General features: G+C 32.6%; 1 protein-coding gene across 1 annotated transcript; it reads right to left on the bottom strand.

Moving 5' to 3' along the window:
* Positions 1-699: 699 nt before the first annotated feature.
* On the bottom strand, positions 700-2561 carry LOC132626043 (uncharacterized). Its single transcript, XM_060340762.1, has one exon. It carries the CDS (start codon positions 2020-2022, stop codon positions 1069-1071), a length of 954 nt encoding a protein of 317 aa, XP_060196745.1. The 5' UTR covers positions 2023-2561; the 3' UTR covers positions 700-1068.
* Between the last annotated feature and the right edge of the window lie 19355 nt (positions 2562-21916).

Raw genomic sequence — 21916 nt, 5'->3', positions numbered from 1 at the left:
GTTGACTAAAGTTGATTGTAAGATGACCTCGTAAACAAATATAAGAAGTCTTTATTCTATTCTTGATTTCCTTTCACTATTAGTTATCCTCATCCTTTTGAGCATAATAATTTCGTTTGGAGATAGTTAAGGAGAACAATAAAAATCCCATAAAATAAAAGTGTGTAACTAAATATTCGAATATTAATCTAAGGGCATTCTTTTAGACGTTGGGAAATAAAATATATGATATTATGAAAGCAGTAGTTAATTCAATTTCCTTTTAAGAGAAAGGTTATTTGATCCAACTCAAAATTTTAAATACCGAGTGAAATGGTTGATTATTAATATAAATCCTTTTTAAAACTCTTAGAATTTAAAGTATGAATAGAGTGATCCAGAAGTATTATTTTCTTTTATTTGAAATCGTTACAAAATTAATGATGGACAAGTGATTTTTTTTTTTTTTTTTAATAAGAGCTACTTTTAGCTACTTTTCAAAGGCGTCATTTTTGTTTCCCTTATACAATTGCATAAATGATAAATTCACCACGACCTTCTCTAAACTTTAACGTATTGGCATAATTTTTAATTTTTTCTAAATCCTAACTGAACAAACAAAAATAGAAAGAAACATTAATGTCAAAAAGTCGTGGTTCCAAAAATTTAAGACCATGCAAGTTGTAGCACAGATGTGAAAAACAAATTACAATGACGTGATTAATCCAATAATAAATGAACTGAATAAAAAGACCTTTAATTACAAATTTACAACTTCGTAATAACAATGGAGAAGAAGATTAAGTTCCCAAAGTCCCCACCTATACTAAAAGTTTCTTATATTTATGCCCCCTTTATAACAAGCATCACCTAAACTAAAACCATCAATACAACCAACACAAATTTTGAACCAAATTCCCTCTCTTTTTTTTTTTTTTTTGGTTGATTCAACAAAGCCAACAATTGTTTTATTGTAGGCTTAATCAAAACAAAAAAAATTTAAAAATAAACAAAAACATTCCACCTAACCAAATCTTTATTTTTGTACACATACCTTAATTTAATTTTCAATTATGATTTCTCTCATTTTCACCTTTCCATATCTGACGTAGATGCGAACATTTTTCCCATTTCAAGAAATCTATTTGACTCAACCCCATTTTTGCTACTGTTTTGAGCTTCAACATCCTCCAAATCATCTTCTTGTTCCTCAAATTTGCTATCCAAGGATTGGTACTCAACTTTTTCTTGGAAAATCTTGATTAGAACCAAGTAAAGAGTGACACAAAATATTGTGATCCCAACTACATACCAACTAAATTGAATGTTCACTAAAGATTTTGCCCTTTCAAGTGCTTCATGATTCTGGCACCTAACCACTTTGTGACCTTCCTCAAAGTTGATAAAACAACCTTTTGGGATCAATTTTGGTGTCCAAAGCATAAACCCCATGACCATAAGCCAAATCCCTTGGAACATAATGCTATAAGACCTCACAAAACTATTCAAGAAACTCTTAGGAAATGGAATTCCCAAAAGTGTAGTCGCTAAAGACACAAAAATGGCTATTTGTAAAAGCCAATGGTATTGTCCTTCAACTCCCATATGGTCAGCAGAGTGAAGATGGAAAAGCAATAGTTGTTGACCAAATGCAATAGCACCAAGAAATTGTGTGAGCCCATATTTGTCATGGGGTGGAAGTTTAATTTTGTCAAAGATTATAGAGAAAAGTGCATATACAAAGAAAGTTAAGGAGATGTTTGAATGTTCAAAGTTGTGTAGATGGTTAGAAGGAATAGTTCCATCAATATCTAAAGGTTGGTGTTTTTTTGGACCAATAAAAAGTTCCATTGAAATTGAGGCCAAACAACCCCCCATAATCAAGAAAAGTTCTAAGTACCTAATTCTTGGAGTTGGGAACCAAGCCAAAGAAGTGTATGATTTTGGGTGTAAAGCATGTAATCTAATATGATTAATCAAGTGCCAAATACCAATTAGAAAGAAGCCAAATCCTGGTGCTACATGTCCCACTAAAGTGCCCATTTCTTGGCCTAGCAAAAGTTACAAATTTAACCCTTTTGCTTCTCCTTGCTTTTGGAGAAATATCTAGCAAAAGTTACAAATTTGTCCACTTTTTGCTTCTTCTTGGTTTTGGAGGAAATATAGATACGAGGGGAGAGTTTTTTTTTTTTTTTTTTTAGAAAGTGGTGTGATGGAAAAGAGAGGGAAAAGAAAAGGGGCTATATAAAGAATTTGTTAGAGGCGTATGTTGTGCAAAAATTAAGAGAATGGTGAAGGTCTCTAGAGACTTCTATGAGGGGTTAATTAATTAAAAGTTTGATTTTTTTGGGCTTTAGTTAAGAGTTCCTTTTTTTTTTTTTTTGGTGGCTTGAGGAATAAGAATACAATTAACATTTGGCATTAGGAAGAGTTGACCAATGACTTATCTGGCCTGAGGTGGCTTTTTGGTTTTCTAGAAGGCTAAGGGCAATTTTTATTTTCAATTACAACTAATATTTTGCTTCTAAGACAGTAAGAGGTCAAATTAGAATTTTGAGTTTATAAATTTTGAATTCTAAAAAAGTCAATTTACTAGGTTCTGGTTAAACTATTTCTACATATTAAGTAATATTGAACCAAAATTGCTATGCCAGACCCCGTGAGCCGAAGAATAGGTCCACCCCCGGAAATGATATTTTTCTTTATCGTGAGTTAGGCACATATTACAGATTTAAATCTTAATGTCGGAAAGTTTATGATAGTTAAATAGAGAATGCGAAAGTGATAAATCTATTATAACGTCGAATTCTGGACCATAAGACGCTAGGTCTCAGTGAATTCTTGGTTATATAGAAAAAAAAAATTGGACGATATTATCTGTTTATTAACTAAACACAAAAAAATAAGTAAGAAAACACTTATTTTTCATAGGAAACACTTTTCCTTCATACCAAAACACACCCTTCATTTGAACTTGGGTTTACGTAGTTACTTAGCACATTAGAGAAATTAAAACATTATATTAGAGCGCATGTTTGAAAAAATAGATTATGTCACGACCTACGTAGACAATTTATAATTGTTAAATCTTCAACATTCTTCAGAGGTAGATTTAAAAGAAGAGTTTTAAAATGCAACTACAGTGGTAACTGCACATTAAATACAAGAAATTTCTGGAAAACTCTTAACCAGTATACCTTTTTATAAGTTGGTGATCAGAAAGTAAAAAATGTGATCACGAATGATGTTAATAGGATTTTATCTAAAATAGGAAAATCCAAGTAGTAGAGGGACGCTTTGGTGTTTCTTCTACTTAGTGAAAAATACTTCTAAATATTTTTATATAATTAATGTTATCTGATCAGTTTCATCGTATATATGTATTACCTACCAATTCAAGATACGTACTCACGTTCACTCTAACATTTTAGCTGCCAGTAACTAAATATTTAAACTCGTTGACATTATTGAGCAGAGAAAGAAGAATATTGCAAAGATAGAAATAAATGTAATCAAAAATATAACTAGGACATTTATGAATTTGATGCAAGCTTATCATTTTCATTTTTAGATTTTTGATGAGATCAAAGAAAAGGGAACTAAATCTAATAAAAATCCATGGGCAATCGGGTATAGTAGTTAATGAAGTAGATGAAAATAATGAGAGATGAACGTTTCAAATTTTAACATTGACAAAAAATACTAGGTAGTTCTTTTTATCTATCCTAATCTTGGTGATCAGAGTTAAACGTCACAGGTGTTGGTGGTTAGAGGTGAATTTAAACTTTGAAGTTTATAGATTCCTACGGGTACAGTGGTCTTAAGTTAATATCAGAGGCGGAGTCAAAATTTGGAAGTGTACCCCCTTTTAAGTTACTAGGTTCGGAATTAATAAATTATATATATTGAATGAATTTCTTAAAACACATACAGTGTTTGAACAAAGTTACTAGATTCGATCGAACCCGTATATCGGAGGCTAGCTTCGCTCCTGGTTAATATTCAATAATAACTGAGTCTGTAGTAAAATATTTATAGGTTATGCTCCAAATCCATCACTATTGACGGTAAAGTAAAATAATTGAGGCGCGTTCGATTATTTATAATAAAAATGATTTATTTTTTATTTATAATAAAAATGATTCCTGGGGCAACGTGGAGTGGTTTCAAAAGGGATCACAAATCACCAAAATATTGGCCTTCGAAATTTAAAAATCATTACCCCAGAAAGTTCGACAGTTAGACTAGTAATAACACTTGATCCCAACACAAGAAAAAATTGACATTTTTACATTGATTTTTCTATGCCATGTATTTAGCTAATAGTACTTCAAATTGACTATTTACTTTTTTTTTTCTTTTAACTCTAGAAAATTATTGAAAAATTATTTGACTTCAAGATTGTGAGGGCTAAACTGGTCAAAAGGTTCATATCAACTCACGTTGGACAACCCCTTTTTGTTGGCGTCGGCGACGGCGCTATGACTTTGAACATTATCTCTAATTTAGGCTATTCTAAAATGACCAATTAATAAATTAATTTTGCTCAACATATCTTTTCCTCTAAATGTCAGCATTATTGATAAAGCTTTTTTGTCACGGTGTAGCTATTTTTCTTATTTATCAAAAAAACATTTCAAAATATTACTACAAGTCGTATTTTCTTTGATTTAAAATACTTAAATAATCTCTGAAAAAAAAGTTATCAAAACGTAAGACAATTGTAGAAGAGAGTAAGATGGACAAAGATCACGAAAATCATAAGATGGTCATGCTAAATAAGTGGTACACTGAATATACCAAGTCAATCTCGACGTTCTTTCGCTTCAATCTACACTTTTTCGATAATTAAGACCCGACATTGATTTTTTGATTTAATGTCAGTTTAAAATTTGGGGCGGCTTAACTGATCAATACAACACATAACCAAGGCTCTGATACCAGTGTTAGAATAATTCAATAATAGGAATAATGATTGTGTACATGTTAACAACAACAGAAAATTCACAAAACTTTGTTGGAATTAATTCTACCTTTATCCTGTCGTGTAATGCAAATGATACAGACATGCAGAGAATACATATATGTTACAAGGATATGAACATATTAGTTACAAATGAATTTGTACCATGTGGTGTAATGGATTTTTAATTTCAATATTGTTCATTAATCTCCATTTTCACCGTAAAATCTCTTCTATGCAACATCTCTTGCAATCTCCTATATAAGTAGTGTCATTGGTGAACATAAACACACCAAAAATTCTTTTTCCTCTCTCCTTCTCAAGTTTCTTTTGGGCAAGCTCCAAACTTCCAGCTGTAATGTTCTTCGATGGAAATTAAAGCTCAACAGAAATAGAAATAGGAATTTGGACTGAAAATGAACTTTTATTAATGATCAAAGAAGGATTACAACGTTTATTATAAACTAAGCATTAACGAAACTCCATTAACAAGTTCCAGCTTCAATTCCTGTGAATCAGAAAGAGAAAGAGATAAGAAGTTAGGAAGAATTGAGAGAGAATGGGCTAAAAAGAAAAGATAGGGAAATAACAGAATCCCAGTCCAAATATGAGTTATGGCCCAATCTTTACAATTGTTATAACAACTGGGCCTGCATAACCGCCCATTAGATCTTATCGACACGATCAGTTGATGAAGAAATGATTTGAGTCGCACGATCAATTAATGAAAGAGTGATCTGGTCCGTTCCTCTTATTTTCACCACGGTTCGCCATCAGCCGCGTGTCCCCTTCCTTTTACTCGTATATACACCGACACAATACACTTCACCCCTAATTCCCACTTTCCCAATTAGCCTAAGGTTATAACAATGCCACCTTGATGAAATCGACCTTGTCTTCAAGGTCGTGTTTGAGCTGCAAATGTCAGAAATTGGCTACGAATGTAGCCCAAATCTTCCCAAGTGGCTGCATCAGGACCCAAATTGGTCCATTGAACCAAGACTTTAATAGTAACAACATTATTGAGCTTCACCATGGGACGCTGCAAGATATCAAGTGGTTGCACCAATACGCAACCTTCATCGTCACAAGCAAGAGGATGCTGGTGAGGAATGATTGCTAGTCCAATGCGACGTTTCAGCTATGACACTTAGAAGATTGGGTGAACTTAAGATCCCGTTGGCAACTCCAAACGGTAAGTTACTGCCCCAGTCTTTTGAATTATCTTGTAGGGCCCGTAATATCTACACTTAGCCTTAAATTCTTACGGAAAGCTAAAGAAGTTAGACGATAAGGCTGCAGTTTTAAGTAGACATGATCCCCTTTTTGCAATACACGATCTGTCCCATTTTTGTCTGCATAGAATTTCCTACGTGACTGAGCTTAAATAAGGTTATCCTTCAAGTTTGGTAGCATTTATTGACGCTGACCCAAACAAGTATCCATAGATAGGTGAGGAGAGTGTGGTAAGGATCCCAATGAGATCTTGGGGAGGGGGGGGGGGGGGGGGGAACCCATACATAGCCTGAAAAGGAGTAGTTTTGAGAGCTGTATGATGGTTACTATTACACCACTATTTAGCTAGTGGTAATCATTTTACCTATTTCATAGGACTGGTGAATGCCATTGCTCTCAAATAGGACTCTAAACACCTATTTAATCTTTCAGTTTGCCCGTCAGTTTGAGGGTGGTATGATGTGGATAAATTCAGCTTAGTACCTATAGATTTGAATAAGTCCTGCCAAAATAGACTGGTGAACACTGAATCTCTGTTTGAAACAATTGTCTTAGGCAGGCCATGTAGTTCATAAATCTTTTTAAGGAATAAATCAGCTACATCTTGAGCTGAAAAGGGGTGCTTGAGGGCAAGGAACGGTCCATACTTAATAAGTCTATCTATTATAACCGGAACTACATTCTTTTGCCCTGAAACTGGCAATCCCATGACAAAATCCATGGCTATGTCCTGCCGTGGCAATTCAAGGATGGTTAAAGATTGAAGAAGTCCAGGTGTGTGGACATTTTCAGTTTTAACCCTTTGGCAAGTATCACACTCTGTCACTCACTTAACAATATTAGCTTTCATGTTTGGCCAATAGAATATACCTTTGATCCTTCTGTAGGTTCCGTGTTGACCTGATTGTCTTCCTAGAGGATATTGATGAAGTGTTTCAAAGATCTTGAGCCTCAATTCAACACATCTGCCCACATAAATCCTCTGATCATACCGTATGATCCCTTGAGTTAAAGAGTACTTAGGTTTGCTACCATGTGAGGTGATTAACTCAATAATTAATTTAGAAGCCATAGGTTCAGGTGCGTAACTCTGAATCACCTCCCGCATCCAAGTTGGTTCCACCCCTGAAATAACATTGCATTCAACTTCATCTTCCATTTTTCTGGATAGGGCATCAGCCACTGAACATCATAGTCCAATCCTAATAACTTGGTCAGGCCCTTCTGCTATAAGGCAGTGTTCACCCTTTGTTCAAGCTATGATGATCAGTTCTGATTATGAAATGGGCACCTTGGAGATAATGCCTCCATTTATCCACAGCTGATTAGACAACTATGAATTCCTTCTCATAGGTGGACAGACCAAGGTGCCCTGGTGATAGTGCTTTGCTGAAAAAAATAATTGGTCTTCCTTCTTGCATAAGAACAACCCCTATACCTATAGAGCAAGCATCTATCTCCGCCACAGAGTCTTAGTAAAGTTTGCCAAAGCCAACACTGGTGCAGTGATCATGGCTTGTTTCAAGGCCAGGAAGGCAGTTTCTGCTTCTGCATCCCAATGGAAGGCATTATTTTTTAACAAGTTAGTCAAAGGCTTGCTAATGGACCCATAGGACCTGATAAACCTTCTATAATATCCAGTCAGTCCAAGAAATCCCCCCTTAGTGCTTTAATTAATTTAGGCACTGGCTAGCTTACCATAACATCAATCTTAGCAGGGTCAGTTGCCACCCTTTGACCTGTAATAATGTGCCCTAGATACTCCACTTTGGGTTGGGCAAATGAACACTTACAAAGTTTGGCAAACAATTGTTCTTCCCTCAGAATTTCAAGCACCTTTCTGAGATATAATACATGATCCTGAACTGATGCACTATACACCAGTGTATCATTAAAGAACATAAGAACAAGTTTCTTTAAGTAAGGACTGGATACATGATTCATTAGTGATTGGAAAGTAGCAGGGGCATTGGTTAACCCAAAAGGCAGGACCTTGAACTCATTATGCCCTAAATGTGTTCTAATTGTAGTCTTAGGTCAATAACCATCCTAATTTGGTGATACCCAGCCCTCAAGTCAATTTTTGAAATGCATGATCCATTCAATTCATCCATCAAGTCATCTACTAAAGGGATGGGGAACTTGTCTTTGATTGTCAAATTATTTAATTCCCTGTAATCTATACAAAACCTGTTATTTCCTGTGCTTTGATTATCCTGTGTTATCTGTGTCGCTTGCATTATTTCATTTCATATCGCTTTGATTCTCTTAGCCTTATCTGACTTCTTTTTATGCTTTTATTGAGCCGAGGGTCTTTCGGAAACAGCCGTCCTACCTTGGTAGGAGTAAGGTCTGCGTACACTCTACCCTCCCCAGACCCCACGATGTGGGATTTCACTGGGTTGTTGTTGTTGTTGTTGTTGTAATCTATACAAAACCTTTAAATCCCATCCTTCTTCTTAACTAGTAAAACAGGGGAAGAAAATGGGGAATGACTTGGCTGAATTATCCCATTAGTCAACATTTCACTGATTTGTTTTTCAATTTCATTATTTTGGAAGAAATTATACATATTGGGTCTTATGCTAACAGGTGCTGCATTTGGTTTCAGGGGTATGTAATGATCATGGGATCTGCTTGGTGGTAATGAAGTGGGCTCAACAAACACATCTGGAAAGAAATCCAGCAGCTGGTTGATTTCAATAGGTACTTGTTCTCCATCTTCCAAACTTGTTGCTTCTATGGTAAAGATATGAGCCCATGTTGTTTGTCCATTTTTTAACAATTTTTTGACCCTCTCGTTGTCATACTCAACTCTCCTTCATGATAAATTCCCCTTAGCTCCACTCTTTTGCCTATATGTGATACCTGTATCTTGTAAGCTATAAAGTCCAATAGGATTGGGTTATGTGCTTTCATCCAGTCTCCTCTTAGAACCATATTGTTACCCCCAAGTCTTAGGAGCCTGACAGAATCCTCAAATTCTATGCAATGAATTTTCCACTTGAACTTTTAACAAGACTATAAACTCAAGATATGATTACCATCAGCCATTGTGACTCTTATCGGATAGCATCTGTAATGTGAAACCCCATTTTCTTGGAGGTTTCTAAGTCCAAAAACTGTGTGTAATTCCTGAATCTATCAAAATAGTCATAGTATTATTTTTAGATTGACCCCTCAGTGTGATGGTGTTGGGTATCTGAGCTCCAAATAAAGCATTGACGCTAATGGCCTCATCCATGACTCTTCATTCTGATAGTTGCAAGTCTAGTTTATCCATCCCTTGATACTCCATAATCCCATTCTACTCCTCCCCATTATAGTCAATATTAGCAAACATAACATTCAATTGTTTAAGTTTGCAGTGGTGCCCCGGGAGATACTTATCTCCACACCTATAACATATTCCTTATGCTTTTCTTGCTTCAAATAACTTGTCCTTTTTAATTTATGGTACTGAACTGGTTCCTCTTGTGTTACTAGTTAATGTATGGTTAGCAACTTGAGAAGAACTGTTGAACCCTATTCCTCTTCCCCATATACTTCTGTTATTTTTACCCCATGAATCCATTATTCTCTCTGTATGCCTAGCTTTATCCAATGCTTGAATTAAGGTGCAGGGATTAAGCAGTTTGACCATGTGCTTAATCTCATCTTTCAACCCTTCCACAAAGAAGTCTAGGAAGAACTCTTCAGGGATTGTAGGATTGCTTATCAGAACCTAAGTTTTCAAGTCTTCAAATCTCTCCAAGTAATCATTCACTGTTCCTTTTTGTTCCACCTTCTTGAATTCTCCAATCAGATTGAACTTACTATTTTATGCATCTTGGAACCTTTTGCAAAGTTCCTCACAAAACTCTTGCCAACTAAGGCCTTCTTGGCTCAAATGTTGAGAGAAATATCATGCTTCAGCCCTACTAGTAAGGTGTAGAACTGCCTCTTTCAATTTTTGACCTGGATATTTAATATGATTATATTGATAATATCTTTACACCTTCTTAACCAGGAACAAGAATTTGCTCCACTTGCACCATCGAAATAGGGAAATTCGACTTTGGAGTTAGAGTGGTTGTTGGTTGTCCTTTCCATATCATTTACTATTCTCTCCATGGCCATGGAAAGAGTAGGTGTGCGGGCTTCTGGTGTATGATTCGCCATAGTTTCACTCCCCAGTATGCCTGCCTGTGCTAGAATCATCTTTTCGAGCATCAAATCGAACTTCTTAGCTAGTTCATCCAATTTTGCGTCTGTAGATTCAGATTTTTTACTTGCTTCAGTTATGTAACATTGTAATTGTGCTTCTAACTTCTTGACACTTTCCTCCATTGTTTTAGCTCTAGTTTTGGTCACTGTCATCTTGGTATTTGCCAGAATCGAGCTCTGATACCAACTGTAATGTTCTTCAATAGAAATTAAAGCGCAACAAAAATAGAAATAGGAATTTGGACTGAAAATGGACTTTTATTGATGATTGAAAAAGGATTACAACGTTTATTAAAAACTAAGCATTAACGAAACTCCATTAACATGCTCCAGCTTCAATTCCTGTGAATCAGAAAGAGAAAGAGATAAGAGTTTAGGAAGAATTGAGAGAAAATGGGATAAGAAGAAAAGAGAGGGAAATAACAGAAGAGCAAAAAACGTATATGTAAATAGTAAGAGAGTATATTTATAGAACATGATGGTATTTTTTAGTTTATAAAATATATTAATAGATTTCTTACAAAATCTATTTGAATCAGGTAAATTAAAAAGAACCAAATAAAATGCAGTAAATAAGATAAGGAAACTGCTTCCCTTATTTTATCTGCTTTTCTCTAAGTATTCAAAATTAAGAGATATTGTTCCTTGATTTTCTCAAACTTTGCTCTCTTATTTCATCCACTTTTCTCTCTCCATTCAAACTTAAGAGATATTGTTATCTAATTTTCTCCAACTTTTACTCAAAAATCCACTCTAATAGGTAATTCTCTCATTCAAAATTCACACCAGAAAACACACACACACACACACACACACACACACACATAGACATACATAAGTTTTGTAGGCATTATGTATAACTGAATAAATTCGGTATATTATCTATGAAATATGATAAAAATTGTATGCATATTTTGATTATGATAAAGTACAAATAAATTGTATAAAATCTGATCAAATTAAAGTATGTATAAATTTGAGAAAATATGTACAAACCAGATTCAATACAAAGTTCATACACTAGAAAATAATTATGTATAAATTTTTGTATGCAACATGTATAAACTGTATAAATTTGTTATAGTTTTTATGTATGAAATATGTATAAAAGTTGTATGTATATTTTGATTATGATAAAGTACATATAAATTGTATAAAATCTGATCAAAATATGTATAGATTATGAGAATATATATATATGTATAATAAATTTTCTAATTGATACAAACCAGATTCCAAACACATTTCATAGACATATAATTTTTTAACATTTTAAATACTAATTCATATCGAATTTATTCGCATTTCATACACGCTATGCCACATATATCTCAAAAATGATATATAGCTGATTCCATACACATTTCATACATATATTAGTTTTAACATTTTTTAAAACTATAGTTTATATAATTAATACAGCTTTCAAACACACAATGATCACATATATACAAACCAATTTTTATATACAATTAATACACAGGTCAGTAATCATAAATTTTCTATTATTAATGTATAAATAATTTATACACATTTCATACACACAATTACAACACACATTTCAACTTTTTTACATGCTGCATTAAAGAATTTTTTTTCTTTTTGCATTAAACATATCATCACTCCCAATATCTCGCTGCTTAAATTCATACGATTAGCTATTCATTATTTCCACAAACAAAAGCTGAAGCACAATTAAAGTCTAACAACGTAGGACCGAAAAACAGTGTTAATACACAAAAATAATGATGAACAGTACCAATGGTGAAAGATGGTTTGAAAATCGTGAGTTGAAAATGCAAGAATTTCTATCAGTCTAAAAATGTTAAAATTGGTGGAGAATTGTTCGTCGATGAAGCTAAAATGTTATCATACTAGGAGAGAAGATGAATTTTAGGTCTGGAAATGGTGTCTATCATAGAGGGAGAGACAGAGAGAGGGAGAGAGAGAGAGAGAGAGAGAGAGAGAGAGAGAGAGAGAGAAACCTTTTTGAAAAAAAGAAAAAGTTGATTGGTAACTATCCTAAAATTAAGCCCACATTTAAAGTCAGATTCTCTTCCTAAAAAAAAATCCCAAAATCGTGGGCATCTCATTAAGCCCAAAGCTGGTATAGTTTGTAATTTTGTTGGTATGTTTTGTAAATAAGGAGATATTCTTATGTTTTGTAATATATGGTCTTAAATAGTATTATCAGGTCATTTTTCCATAATAGAATACCAGTCCAAATCTGAGTTCTGGCCTAATCTTTACAGCTGTTATAAAAACTTGGGCCTGCATAACCGCCCATTAAATCCTGTCCATACAATCAGTTAATGAAGAAATGATCTGAGCCGCACGATCAATGAATGAAAGAGTGATCTGGGCTGTTCCTTTTATTTCCTCCACGGTCCGCCTTCAGCCACGTGTCTCCTTTCTTTTATTCGTATATACACCGACACAATACACTTCACCCCTAATTCCCACTTTCCCAATTCGCCTAGGGTTATAACACCAGCTACAAGTGCACGTGTTTGGAAGAACTGTGGAACCTTGGAAGTGACCGACCTTAATGATTGCACCGGAGTTGAGTCGAAATCGCTTTCAAGGCAATGAATTGCCACGACATAGTGTTTGTGACAATTCAATCACTACTTTTAATTTCAGTTCAGTATCAATATTGTAGTATTTTTTCTAACAAACATGTATCGAAATATTGGTTCTCTTCGACTTCTCTCTCTTGAAAACAAAGTATTCTTCATGAACTAAAAATCACATTTTTGTGTGTATTGAGGAACTGCTTTTCTCTTTTGCACAGGAAAGTACTGGATATGTCTATTTGAAGAGAAGAGGAGAAAGCGTAAGTTATTATGTGGGAGAAAAACCGTTTGCAACCCCAATCCACGTAGTGTGTGGGGAGTTTGTCTATTGTACGATAACTTCTTCTACATTAACTCTTTATGTGCTCATCTCTTTTAACTGAATCGAATCAACGTGCATGGACGACTCATAACTCAGATTTAATATCCTAGCAGTTTGATTGAGCATTCTCCGTTTGCCCATCTTACTTACTCTCAAAATGTTTAAGACTTGTTTTGACAAATATAAATAATTGGTAAATTATATTTTCATCCTTTTAATTTTGATTGGTTACCTGTTCTTTTTGAAAAATATATCAATACGTCCTCTTTTTCTTAAGAGTTTAGAACTTCTCCTTCAACATACAAATCTAGGAATCCTTGTTGGTACTAGGTCTTTAAAATCTTCCCATTTGGTATCCTTTACCTTCAAAGTTAATTTTTTTCTTTTTTTTGGTCATAATTAGGATTAATCGGATCCTAAAGGAGTTCAGTCGGGAGATAAGAAAATTAGAGGATTAAAATGTTGATTTCCTTTTAAACTCTACATATATTTAATAATGGCCCTTAGAAATTCCATAGTTTACCCTCTTTTAACTTTTTTCTTCAACCATTTATTTGCTCCTCTTAAACCAAATCCTGACTTATCCAGATGATCTTATTATTTCATTTTAAAATTATTAGTTTGCCAAATCACCTGGCTTGTCCACGTTGTTCTTTACTTGCACGTTTCCTCCACATCAAATTTTCTTCACTAATTTAATTAGAAATATTTCTTAAAGAATCTTTAAAGTATAAAAAAAGTAAGTAGTAATTAAATAATGATAGAGTCCAAATGTAACCAGTATGTACTCATGAGTTGGAACGGCTTGTTTCGTGGTGTACACATTAATTCCCTGTACTAATGTAATACACATTACGTGCATTATGATTATGCTACTCGTAGAAGTAAGAGATCCACCATGTGAGGAATATGGTGGGATGGATAACAATCATTTATCTTTAATCAAAATTATAGGATTTAAGCTCTAAAAATAGAGAAAATCTTGATAGTGCACGATTTTTCTTTGAGTAAGCTCTACGTAGCTTGAATTTGAATTAATTAGGCCGGTCAATGATGAAACTGAAAGGGTGGTCATTTGAATCCCTTCGCCAAAAAATATAATGTGTACATATATTAATATCGTTGAATATATATTCTTACTGAAACTTGTTATTTAGAGCCCGTTTGGATTGGCTTATAAGTTGGTCAAATCAGCTTATAAGTTATTTTTAACTTATTTGGATATTTGACAAAAATAGAAAACAACTTAATTAAGTTAAAAACTGCTTAAAATAAGCCAAAATCAAGAAGTTGCTCAACCCCAACTTATTATTTTGGCTTAAAAGTCATTATGATTTGACCCACAACTTTACCCTTTTATCCCTTATATTTTCTATTATTTCTAATATTACCCTTATTTCTAAAAACCCTTTAAGCACTTTTATCCAAATACATAACTGCTTATTTATAAAATAACTTTCAGCACCACTTTAAGCTCTTATACTTAAAAGCCATTTTTTTTCAACTAATCCAAACGGGCTCTTAGCCGCTAGTGAATTTTGAACATCATATGATTAAAAAAAAAGTAATGAGATGGGTTGGTACGAAACAAATAAATGATAATTTAATTTACTTTCATCCTTAGCAGTTTTTAGCAGTTAAATTCCTCGTTGTTGGTAGACATATCTATAGGCTTAATACTCAGATGAACCCTTAAATTTGACATGTTTTGTAAGATAGGCATATAAACTTACAAGGTGATCAGATAGACACTTAAACTTACTCAAAGTGTATTTTTCAAGTTTTCCAGTTATTTTGAAAACAAAAACTATATTTTTCAAACACTCACAATTTTCATGGCCAAACAAGCCCTAAATATATCACAAAATATATTTTTTTAAATGCAAAAATAAGGCAAACACATATACATGAGACTATAAATGTGCACTTAAACCAATAAATACTCGCTAATCGCAATTTTGCAGCTTTCAATTAACTCGGGTTTTTTTTTTTTACACTTGAATAATTAAAAAACAATAATTTTAACCAATAAAAATCCTTAAAAAAAGAAATTTCAAATTAAGAAATTTCTAAGTTCAGTATTTCAAGTGTAAAAGAAATTTCAAATTAAGAAAACTGTAAAGCCGAGAAGAAAATCCTTAAAAAAAAAGAAATTTCTTAATTTGAAATTTCTTTTTTTAAGGATTTTTATTGGTTAAAGTTATTGTTTTTTAATTATTCAAGTGTAAAAAAAAACCGAGTTAATTGAAAGCTGCAAAATTGCGATTAGCGAGTATTTATTGGTTTAAGTGCACATTTATAGTCTCATGTATATGCGATTGCCTTATTTTTGCATTTAAAAAAAAAAATATTTTGTGATATATTTAGGGCTTGTTTGGCCATGAAAATTGTGAGTGTTTGAAAAATATAGTTTTTGTTTTCAAAATAACTGGAAAACTTGAAAAATACACTTTGAGTAAGTTTAAGTGTCTATCTGGTCACCTTGTAAGTTTATATGTCTATCTTACAAAACATGCCAAGTTTAAGGGTCCATCTAGGTATTAAGCCCATATCTATATGTATATATACACTAATAGTTAATTATATGTTAGAACAGATGAGATAGACAGCCAAAGGAAGACAAGTTACGATTAGAATTATCGTTCTTGTGATGCATATATTTTCAAAGTCCAGAAAACGATAAGGCATGACATGACGTTTTTGTTAATTGACCACAAAATATAAAAAGCAAATAAAAGATCTTCGATGAACAATATTTAGTGATGGCACTCTATATGAAGATATATATGATTACATATTTATCGGATCGGTGATAACATTCTATATTTCTATTATAATAATATATAAGTGGCTAAGGAGGACTAACACCGCATCAAATGCTTGTATCAAAAGCTTTACAAACTGTACACGCAATGAATGCTTAGCCAAAAGCTATATAACTTGTACACTTTATTTAACTACTTTTTTATCCCACGTGGACATATGTCATAGTACTTAATATTTATTCCCTTCTCATGCATAGACGTATGCACTTCAATTTTAATTCCCCGACACATTTATTTTTCTCCGTGCACTTTTACTTGTTCACTTTTGACTTTTCACATTCTTGCTGAATATTTATTCTCTTCTCATGTATAGATGTATGCAATTCAATTTTAATTCTCCTACACAAGTTTATTTCCTCCGTGCACTTTTACTTGTTCACTTTTGACTTTTCACGTTATTTAAGAATTAATAAATCCCACGTGGATATATATCATAGTACTGAATATTTATTGCACGTATGCACTTCAATTTTAATTCTTCGACACATATTTATTTCCTCTGTGCACTTTTACTTATTCACTTTTGACTTTTCAAGTTCTTGCTGAATATTTATTCTCTTCTCATGTATACATGTATGCACTTCAATTTTGATTCTCCGACACATATTTATTTCCTCCGTGCACTTTTACTTGTTCACTTTTGACTTTTCACGTTCTTTAAGAATTAATAAATGAAGTACTCCCTCCGTCCCATATTACTTGGCCACGTTACTTGACTTTTCATGTTCTTTAAGAACTAATACATGAAGTACTCCCTTCGTCCCATATTACTTGGCCACATTAAACGCCCAAGGTGGACGAACACAACAACAATAAGTTGTACAAAAAGCAACTGAAATTGTACGCTAAGCAGGGACTAACATGTACACATTTCAGAAGTTGAACATTAATTTTGCCTCTTGTGTGTTTACTTTTTAAGTCCCCACAGATCCGCAGTGTCTTAATTGTCCTTTCATTTCCTTCATTTGACATATACTCTCTCTGTCTCAATTTAAGTGTCTACGTTTGACTAGACATTGAGTTTAAGAAATAAAGATAGACTTTCAAATCTTGTGGTTTTAAATTAAAAGTGTGTATAATGTAATAAACTATCCTTTGAATCTTGTAACTATAAACTTAACATGTAGGATATTTAAATTGTCAACTTACTAAATATAAAAAGAAGCGGACATAGCCAAAATAAGATAATTTTTTTTTTAACAACAAACGCCCAAGTGAACAAACATAGCAACAATAAGTTGTACGAAAAGCAACTGAAATTATACTCTAAGTCAGGACTAACATGTGTACATTTAAGAATTTTAACATTAATACTACCTCTTGTGTGTTTACTTTTTAAGTCCCTACGTATACGCAGTGTCTCAATTGTCCTTTCATTTCCTTCATTTGGCATATACTCTGTCTCAATTTTAGTGTCTACGTTTGACAAGACTCGGAGTTTAAGAAATAAAGATAGACTTTTTAATCTTGTAGTTCTAAATTAAAAATGTGTATAATATAATAAAATATCTTTTGAATCTTGTGATTATAAACTTGACGTGTGGGATATTTGAATTGTCAACTTATTAAATATAAAAAGAGGCAGACATAATCAAAATAAGACAAATTTTAATAACAATTGAGAAATTAAGGGGAAAAATAACTGGAAATGAAAAAAAAATATGGAGATTCACTAAGGAGAATCACAGTATACTTTGCAAAATATACAAACCATAAAGACTAATTAAATTGAATAATCAAATTAATCATGTTGGGCCCCGTGCATTACACCGGCATAGTTTGCTAGTGAAGATATATATGTTGTTGTTGGTGTAAACAGTGAATATCACTTTTATTATTAGATCACGACACTTAAAGAAAATAAAAGAGTATAAAGTCAATTTGGTCACAATGTACTTAGAACGTACAATCACAAGGATCATTGTCATTCGAAGCTGCTTTTAAAAAAGGTCAAACTTGTACTTCTATTTCAATTTCAAGCATAAATTAATATAGGAAAGTGCTGTAAATTTTTTTAACATTTTCTTAACCAATTAACAGTCAAACGGCCATAGCTTCTGATGGCTTCTAATTGGTTCTCATTGAACATGCGAAAATCTGGAACTTGGTTTATCATAACGTTTAAGAGATATATCATATATATTCAAAATCTTGAAAGAAAGAAAAGAGATAGAATACGGAAATGTATTTCTAAGTCTCATGGAGGTTAGTATATTTGACATACTATTCAAAATTGGAATAAATATGCTTTATCCTTAAAGGAAGAGTCTAGCAAGGAAAACAAATATTCCAATTATTATGTTAATAAACAGATCTTTCGTGTTCAAGACCATATAAGGAGACAAACAATTCTATTACATACTGCTGAGAGACTCTTGCACCCCCGCACGTCCATGATTGAATCAACCTTATAGGACCCCTTGGGCTTAACCTAAAATGTAGCTCGCAAATTGAATCCTCACCTTATATAACCCTTAACTTTCTTCCCATTCGGATATGGAATTTTCCTAGCTAAGACGGGTACCAAAATAGACATCTTTCAAGTTCAACTGCCAATTGTCGTGTGTTGTCATACTCACCCCTTTAATTAAGGATTCAACATCCTCGCTGAGGTTTGTCTCACAACCATATTTGGGGATATGTTTCGACGTTGATATCACTTTATCAAGTCCAGATCCAACTGCCGAGGTATTATCTGCTTTGGCCCAACCCCTCGTCCCACTTCAAGACTTTTGAGTCTTACAGTCTTGTCCATATTGGGCTTTAACCCAAAATGTGGCTCGATAGTTAAATCTAAAATTCGACCTTAAAATGACCCCAACCTTTTCCTGTAATAATAAGGGAAAATTACGGCCTGATAACATTTGGCGATTTAGTTTTGTTAATTCAACTCCTACTTTATTATCCATATATCCCACTAATTCCGCCCTACCCTACCCAATCACGGCCCGTTCATTTTTTTCTCCTTCGCCTCTCTCTCTCTCTCTCCCTCTTTCGAAGCTTTGACGGGACTTCAATGGCTGCTAATGGCACTTCCAGCTGGTGGTCTCACGTTTCCAGCTACCAAATGGGTCTTAGAATCCACAACAAGCCATAAAGTCAGTTGCAATCTGAAAAACTATTCGTTCGGAACTCCAAAAAAAGTTTCAACTCGAGATTCAAAGCTCAATCAAATCTCTGTGTATAAGGATGTATATGTAAAGTTACCAAAGAAGTGGAACAACTTATATGTAGCTATACATACATTGTCTATGAACTGCAATTTGAGTTGGTTTTGTGTGTTTATACATGCTTATATAAAGTAAACATTATTTATACACCGATGATATAGTGGGCTACATCAGCTGCAAACTAGATGTGTGGGTTGTAGATATGTGTTACTTCCCTAATAATAATGTATACAACTAGTGAATTTATCCGCACTTCGCGCGGTCATTAAAAGAAAATTAAAATATAATTAAATAATTATTATTAATTTTTTAATAAAGACATCAACCTTTACTCATCAATCAATTTATCTTTTTTTGTTCTTTAATTACAACATTACTGTTATTCTACTTATATTTTGATGATTGATAACAAATGGAAAAAAAAATCAATTCTCCACCTTCAATATCAAACAAATAACCCTCCTTGGAAAATGTATGGAATATATTCCTCCCCTCTTAATGATCTTCTTTAGATTTCTAATTAAAAAAAAAAACTGAAAAAAATTATTTAATAATTTTAATTTAATTAAGAAAAAACAAAAACATAATAAATATTCTTGTTTGATCATATGCTCATTACCATCTTGACATTTTTTATTGTTTTCTTTTTAACAATTTTCTTGATTATCTATTCTCTTTTTTCTTATTCCCCCCCCCCCCCCCCCCCCCCCCCCAAACATTATTTTTCATATTAATAAATTTCTTATGTAATCATATCCTTCTTTATATTCATCCTAACATTAATTTTTAGCTTCCCTTTACGTACTCGTTTTTTCATTTCTTTACCTTTGTTTATTCAATCCCTCTGTAAGATCAATAATTATTACCATTCTTCCTTAAAATAATCAAGTTAGTTTGCCTTTCTTCTTCTACCGATTTTGCGCAAAATGCCAAAAAAATAATTTTTTCTTATATTTTTCATGATTTACGTGCTACATTAAACACCAAGAAACAATTTCATAAAATTTATAATTTATAATTGGTTATCTTCCTTATTTTTCACAAATTTTAGTATATATAGATCTCATGCCGATAAATATCAATGAACATACTTCACTGTTTTTAAATACTTGTTGATAAGAATTTTTGTCAACACTTGCTCGATATTTTCAAATCTATCTTTTATTTACATAAATATTATTTTATATCATTCTTGTAAATAAACAAATTACGTATATATAACATTATAAATTTACACAACTTAGAACATCAAAATTCTACCATCCTCCTAATCCATCCAATACAATAATTGTGGAACATTTATGGAGTTCATGTAGCGCCAATTATATACATAATTCTAGATTTAATTGCTCATGATACTCTTTCTACTTTTAAGAGATTTATGATCTAACCATATATTGTCTAAAATTGCATGTATAATTCTTCTTTAAGATATAATATAGATGTTTAAATATTTAACAAATACATCATTAGTTATAAACTCTTTAACATTTATTTTCTTCTCTTTTTCATATTTATATCCTTGAAATTTCCTTCACCTATTACTAATCTTATGCCACATCCTAAACTTAGTTTCTATTTCAACTAATTCCTCCTAGCATTGCTCACTTTTTAATATTCACTGTCATGTTTTAAATCAAGATTTTTTATTAATATCTCTTACCATGTTTTAACCGAAAAAGAAAAATATAATGCCAAAACTTAAAATTCAATCCTCGATAAATGATGAAGAAAGTAAATGATGAATCAAAGTCCAAAAAGAACAACTCTCTCTCTCTCAAGCAACTTTACTAAATCATTTTTATCGCTAGTATTTTTACATTTTTCAAGTAATGAGCTCAAAGAGTTCAGACTCAACATAACATAATAGTGATCTCTGGAAATTTGAAAAAAAATGAGAACTTCTAACAACAAAAAAATGAAAAATTTGAAGATTATAATTTTACATATCAATAAATAACTTTTCTATGAATTAAATTGTATGTTGAAAATTACAAATTAATCTACAGTCTCATGTTCTATCATTATGATTATTAAGAGTTGATCCATATGACTACGGAAGGATATATATACTTCCTTAAGTAGCGTGCTCGAATACGTTGGATCTTCCTTAAATAGCATGCTGGTATACGTTGGCTTTCTTTCCTACTTCTAAATTTCGAAAATATCCTGAAAACACAATAAGTTAACCTTACCATCAGAGAAAGAAAACTGAAAAATTAATTTAATTAAGCAAATAAAAACCTTATAGAATACTTAATTATAAGTTAAAGACGAAAGAAGGACCCGGATATCAACATAACATCATCAAATTCCTTAAAAATACAAAGAGAAAAAGTTAAATAAGTTTTTAAAGAATTCCTCATTCATTTCATCAAGAACCCAACACAAATAATATCAAATGTATGGTTGCAACATACCTTAATGGGGCCGGTTTCCTCGTCGGATAATCAAGTAAGTCCAAAGCTCATAATCGGTTCTAGAAGTTATAAATGAATACGCAAAAGCAATAGAATTCTCATCAGAATATTTTAGAAAATGTAAGTACTAATTTACGATACCACAGATAGATGGGGAAAGAGAGAAACAGAAACAAAGTTCTGGTATTGTTATAATAATATTAGGCATACCGAATCATT

This window comes from Lycium barbarum, chromosome 2, assembly GCF_019175385.1.
Source record: "Lycium barbarum isolate Lr01 chromosome 2, ASM1917538v2, whole genome shotgun sequence".
Classification (NCBI taxonomy): Eukaryota; Viridiplantae; Streptophyta; class Magnoliopsida; order Solanales; family Solanaceae; genus Lycium; species Lycium barbarum.
Note: the sequence above shows the minus strand (reverse complement) of the source record. Positions and strands in the feature narration are given on the sequence as shown.

Bases quoted from the DNA above. Each gene is read 5' to 3' on its own strand.
- LOC132626043 (XM_060340762.1), bottom strand. From the start codon at position 2,022: ATGGGCACTTTAGTGGGACATGTAGCACCAGGATTTGGCTTCTTTCTA.